The sequence below is a fragment of the Palaemon carinicauda genome, chromosome 1 (genome assembly GCF_036898095.1).
Source record: "Palaemon carinicauda isolate YSFRI2023 chromosome 1, ASM3689809v2, whole genome shotgun sequence".
NCBI lineage: Eukaryota > Metazoa > Arthropoda > Malacostraca > Decapoda > Palaemonidae > Palaemon > Palaemon carinicauda.
The window spans coordinates 338,080,482-338,087,016 of NC_090725.1; the positions used below are offsets into that span (position 1 = coordinate 338,080,482).

At 35.8% G+C, this 6,535-nt stretch overlaps 1 protein-coding gene across 1 annotated transcript in view; it reads right to left on the reverse strand.

Moving 5' to 3' along the window:
• Positions 1–5,643: 5,643 nt before the first annotated feature.
• The window catches only part of LOC137641267 (nipped-B-like protein B), a 3,756-nt gene continuing 2,864 nt past the window's right edge, over positions 5,644–6,535 (reverse strand). Inside the window, exons 2-3 of the mRNA XM_068373697.1 lie at positions 6,437–6,535; positions 5,644–6,075 (exon numbers count right to left, since the gene is read on the reverse strand). The exon at positions 6,437–6,535 is cut by the window's right edge and continues 918 nt beyond it. Of these exons, the coding sequence (XP_068229798.1) occupies positions 5,644–6,075; positions 6,437–6,535 (531 nt within the window). The remainder of the gene's footprint in view (positions 6,076–6,436) is intronic.

Sequence of the window (6,535 nt, forward strand, 5' to 3'; positions counted from 1 at the left end):
GGGAGTTAAATGGCAGGACTACATTAGAAAATGAAACTATAAGAGAGATTACTCGAGTGCCATATGTGGATGAGATTATGATGAGGGGTAGATGGAGATGGTATGTGCATGCCCTTAGCACTCCCCAAGAGAGATTAGTTCACCAAACTTTTAACTGGGCTCCACAAGGCACTAGAAGAATTGGAAGACCCAGGCCTTCGGATTTTGTAGTCTCCAATCTCTCAAAGGAAGGTTTCTCGTTCATGTAAAATATCCACCTGTATTAGGACTCAATCCATTGGTTTTGACGTTGGTTTTTACAGTCGCATCCCCTTCCGGCGCAGGGGAAGATTTGCTATGGAAAGGTATTAACGAAAAACGAAGCACAGAACAGAAATCGATGGAAACGACTCATTCATACAGCGACCCCGTAAAGAAATGGGTTAAAGCTGAGGAGTAGCAGATGAGTAAAATGTCCACCTCTGTCATTTTCCTTCGCTCTTGCAATTTTCGATTATCTTCTATTTACATACTCTTTACGATATATGTCTCCCTAAGGGATAAATGTATTTGTTAAGAGAACTAAGCTTGTAGAGAGAGAGAGAGAGAGAGAGAGAGAGAGAGAGAGAGAGAGAGAGAGAGAGACGTGGGTCCCTGAATATTTCCATGGCCTAATTAATTTATGTGTTCCAAGTGGTGAACATATTTCTCGAAATTCTTCATCCTTTTAGAGAGAGAGAGAGAGAGAGAGAGAGAGAGAGAGAGAGAGGAGAGAGAGAGAGAGAGATAATGAATCTCCATAGAATGTTGCTTCACGTTTGCTGTCGGATTAAAGTCATCTGGTGTGGGAGGTCTTCCAATAACATTCCGAGCGGCTCAGGCTGGAACAACTAACAGGGCTTTCCAGGACAACTCTGGAATTCAAGTTTTCCAGATGCGTCCGTCGGAGGATATTATGAATTGGCATTTCCATCCGGGCGAGGCGAAATTTACTGGAATTTACTGGAAGGCGTTTCGTTTCGGATAAAGGAGACCTTGATATTGTTCTGTTACGCTTATTTCCAAAGATAGGACGCTTTGTGTTGTATAGATTGAATAGTATGACTTCGTCTCTGGGGATGATACTACTCTTGTGTCTAAAAGGGTGACATTACTTATTTATTTAAGGTTTAAAGGTCGCTCATGAATGGCAGAGGCAAGGGACAGTGACATTAGCCTATCGTGGAGGACAATGCCCTTAAGACTGATCATACCGACCCGTTGAAATACCACTGCTAGAGTTAGGCGGTCCTTTGACTGGTCAGACAGTGCTACATTGGATCCTTCTCTCTGGTTGCGGTTCTTTCCCTTTGCCTACACATACACCGAATAGTCTGGCCTATTCTTTCCACATTCTCCTCTGTCCTCATACACCTGTCAACACTGAAATAACCAAACAATTCTTCTCTGTTTCGGTTAACTAATAGGCCTACACTAATTGTTCAGTGGCTACTTTCCTCTTGGTAAGGCTAGAAGAGATTCTAGTTATGATAAGCAGATCTTCTAGGAGGACACTTCCAAAATCAAACCATTATTCTCTAGTCTTTCATAGTGCCATAGCCTCTATACCATGGTCTGCTACTATCTTGGGGTAGAGTTCTCTTGCTTGAGGGTACTCTCAGGCACACCATTCTTTTGTTTCTCTTCCTCTTGTTTTGTTAAACTTTTTATAGTTTATATAGGAAATATTTAAATGTTGTTACTGTTCTTAAAATATTTTATTCTTCCTTGTTTCTTTCCTCACTGGGCTACTTTCCCTGTTGGGGCCCCTGGGCTTATAACATCCTGCTTTTCAAACTAGGGTTGTAGCTTAGCAAGTAATGATAATAATAATAATAATAATGATAATAATAATAATGATAATAATAATAATGATAATGGTGATGAGGAGGATGATGATGATGATGATGATGATAATAATAATAATACGACCTCGTCTCTTGGCGTGATATTACTCTTGTGTTTAAGAGAGAGAGAGAGAGAGAGAGAGAGAGAGAGAGAGAGAGAGAGAGAGAGAGAGAGAGAGAGAGAGAGAGAGAGAGAGAGAGATGGACTATTGACACACCTGCAGATATAGGGGAAAGAGGAAAAAGTAGAAGAGATTAGGAGAGTTAAGTGTCGAAGCATTTTAGTCTCTGATTGAACCTTTCTTTTTATCCCTTGATGAGTGTTCTTAGAAGTTCCTGCGTCTCTACCAGAAGAATTCCATGAACCATCTCTGGGGAATAGTTAGAAACAGAGCTTTAATATATCTAGGAAAATCCACGATGCAGAAACGTAAGAATGTTATATTATTGGTTTGTCCTGTGATCGAGTAATTGGTAAATTAAGTGATGTTTATTTTCGTACAGTTGTTTACTTCATTTGTTCTAATTTTGTTAAAATTTAGTCATGTCCTTTTTATTTGTGTACTTATTATCGTGTGATTTAGAGAATAATATACACAAAAGATTGTGGTATGTGTATACACACAAACACACACACACACACATATATATATATATATATATATATATATATATATATATATATATATATATATATATATATATATATATATATATATATATATATATATATATATATATATATATATATTATACATATATATATATATATATATATATATATATACATATATATATATATATATATATATATATATATATATATATATATATATATATATATATATATATATATATATATATATATATATATATATATATATATATATATATATATATATATATATATATTTATATATATATATATATATATATATATATATATATATATATATATATATATATATATATATATATATATATATATATATATATATATATATATATATATATATATATATATATATATATATATATATATATATATATATATATATATATATATATATATATATATAAATATATATAATATATATATATATATATATTATATATATATATATATATATATATATATATATATATATATATATATATATATATATATATATATATATATATATATATATGCGTGTATGTGTGTGCGGTACTTGTTTATTTATTATGATGAGGTAGATTGATATTTAAAAGCCAAAATGTAAACTAATGACGTAATACAAACAAGAAACCATTGGTACTCTGAAACACTGTGTCACTGTTTCTTGTACTTTGGTTCCAGATGAATATGGCCGAAATGCACCTCACAAATAGGTTTGGGCTAAGTCCCTCTAAATTGACAGAAGCCCTTTTTCCGAGCTGCTCACTCCATGGGCTTAGGCTGTTGAATGCTTGGTGCATCCATTAGACAAAGAATCATTATACAGTAGCAGTTCCAGTCTGAAATATTATTCGTACAGCTTTTTTTGAATTTTATTATATCATGGATTGCTTGCATGTTCTTTGCATGCTTGGCAGAGATTTTCGTTATTACTGGTCGCTGATGTTCTTCAATGCGAATGTATCAGTAAGGAGCGTCAATTATTTAGTTATTAATGTTTATCGAATCAAACACAGATTAGGTCTGGTTGGAATGGGTTGGGATATAAAGGAATGGTATGACAGGCTAACGATGAATGTTTAAATTGCTTGTAATAGAAATGACCTAAGTTGGTAGAAAGGTTGAGGAAAGACCAATTGTATCTTAATAACAAGATCTTTATTACTTGTTTTCTTAGTATAAATCATCAATATATATCTGAGTATCTTGTATAAATCATCAATTTATATGGGAGTATCTTGTATGAATCATCAATTTATATGGGAGTATCTTGTATGAATCATCAATTTATATGGGAGTATCTTGTATGAATCATCAATTTATATGGGAGTATCTTGTATGAATCATCAATTTATATGGGAGTATCTTGTATGAATCATCAATTTATATCGGAATATGTCGAATTTGTGGATGATTAAATATTTGGAGACTGACGAAGAAAAGTGACTACAAGAATCATTAGGAAGAATATTTGGTTAAAGGAGCCTTATATATCTTCTAGTTAGAAACAGAATCAAACGTTTTTTTGGTCTAAGGAGACTGGTATAAATCTCCTAGTTAGAAACAGAATCAGACGTTTTTTTGGTCTAAGGAGACTGGTATAAATCTCCTAGTTAGAAACAGAATCAGACGTTTTTTGGTTAAAGGAGCCTGATATATATCTTCTAGTTAGAAACAGAATCAAACGTTTTTTTTGGTCTAAGGAGCTTGATATATATCTTCTAGATAGAAACAAAATCAAACGTTTTTTGGTTAAAGGAGCCTCATATCGATCTTCTAGTTAGGAACAGAATCAAACGTTCTTGGAGTAACTTTGATCTCTTCGTTTCAAGAGATAACGATTCTCCCACGAGTCTACTCGTCCAAATTCTTCCCCCCGAAGTTCGACAGACTCCAAAATCAAAGTTACGTACAAACAAACAGCTACATTAAGGAGAGCTCTTCAAGTTCAGTGAACTTAGCCCCTATTTCAATAGAGACTTTGTTTACTTCAACTTTGTTACTCTCAACTGGCAAATGTATAACCTTTATCTCTGGTTTATCGTCTTTATTTTTGTTTTGTTCTTGTGATACTCTGTTTAGATCATGAACTGATACCAAAGTCAGTGTAGGTAATCCTTCTGTTCTCCAATACTTCGTTGTTTTTTTCGTCTATCAATCACTCGTTTCCTCACATTAACCCCCAGGCATTTTCTTTTTCAAACACATTTTGCAATATATTTTTTTCAAATTGCTCTAACAGCCTTAATTTTTGTCATAGAGAGGTCAGGTTGGTCTCATTCTTTTGGAAAATGCCCAAAGTTTCTCATTAAGTTATCAAAAATATGCAAACAATGTAAATATCCGTTTTTTTGCAAGGACGTACCGGTACATCAATGGGGGTAAAAGGGTTAATCCACACTTTTCACATGTTTTGTTATTGGGTTACATTCTCGTTAGAATATTGTTTAGCTATTATTTCTTACTTTTACTTTGATGGCTGCTTTTCCGGTCCCATACAGCTGGGGAACCCCACTCTCTACAGGACCTCCACTGTCGTTTTACCTTATTCGTTCACAGTATTTAACGTTTCATATCGCTTATTGTTCATTAATTGTTAAATCGTCAGTCAAAATACTCATGAAATAAGAAAGTCTTCAGTTTCCTCTTGAAAGCCTTAATGTCTTCAGTCATTCGAATGTTTCGTGGGAGCTTATTATATAGTCTCTTTTCATTATCCCATGGAATGGGATATTTTATAAGGGGGAAGAGGCCTAGGTTTATAACAGGTAGAGAATTTCAAATTATTCACTTTAAAGACAGGACGGACGTGTGAAGGTGAGGTTAGAATCAGGATAAAAACAGCTCGGGGAAAATGGAGAGAGAGAGAGAGAGAGAGAGAGAGAGAGAGAGAGAGAGAGAGAGAGAGAGAGAGAGAGAGAGAGAGAGAGAGAGAGATTGCAGGGTTAGTGTATGACAAAAGAATGATAGTAAATTCGAGATCAGCTGTGCCATAATCAGACTAAGTGTTTTTGGAGCGGAGAGAAATTAGAATATTGTCGTGGACCTCTGTGCGAGGGACTACCAAATTAAGAAATTAGGGAAATTGCTATGGTGAAGGATACTGTTATGATAATAGAATCAAGATTGAGATGGGTTGGGCATGTAGAGAGAATTGGTGAGGAGTGAGCGAAGGGTGCTTAGGGAGATCTTCTGAGGAGTGGATGGGTTGGGCATGTAGTGAGAATTGGTGAGGAGTGAGCGAAGGGTGCTTAGGGAGATCTTCTGAGGAGTGGATGGGTTGGGCATGTAGTGAAAATTGGTGAGGAGTGAGCGAAGGGTGCTTAGGGAGATCTTCTGAGGAGTGGATGGGTTGGGCATGTAGTGAGAATTGGTGAGGAGTGAGTGAAGAGTGCTTGGGTGGATCTTCTGAGGAGTGGATGGGTTGGGCATATAGTGAGAATTGGTGAGGATTGAGTGAAGGGTGCTTAGGGGAATCTTCAGAGGAGTGGATGGGTTGGACATGTAGTGAGAACTGGTGAGGAGTGAGTGAAGGGTGCTTGGGTGGATCCTCTGAGGAGTGGAAGGGTAAGATGAAATTAGATGTTGATATGAAGTGATAAGGGATAAGAGGAGGACTTTGGTAGAGGAACATACTTTCAATAGAAGACGCATTAAGGCGCCCGACCCCTTACTTTATCGATGACGGTGGGGTGGAAATAGACAGTATAATTTATTCTAAGGTTTATTTGGTTAATAAGGTTTATCCATTCCTCCCATTCGCTCGTGATTGCTCGCAAGATTAACATCGATTTTATAGTAGCGACGCGTCCTGAATGTTGGCCTTATAGCCGTCCCTCTCCTGAATGTTTTCCTTATAGCCGTCCCTGTCCTGAATGTTTTCCTTATAGCTGTCCCTGTCCTGAATGTTTACCTTATAGCCGTCCCTGTCCTGAATGTTTTCCTTATAGCCGTCCCTGTCCTGAATGTTTTCCTTATAGCCGTCCCTGTCCGGAATGTTTTCCTTATAGCC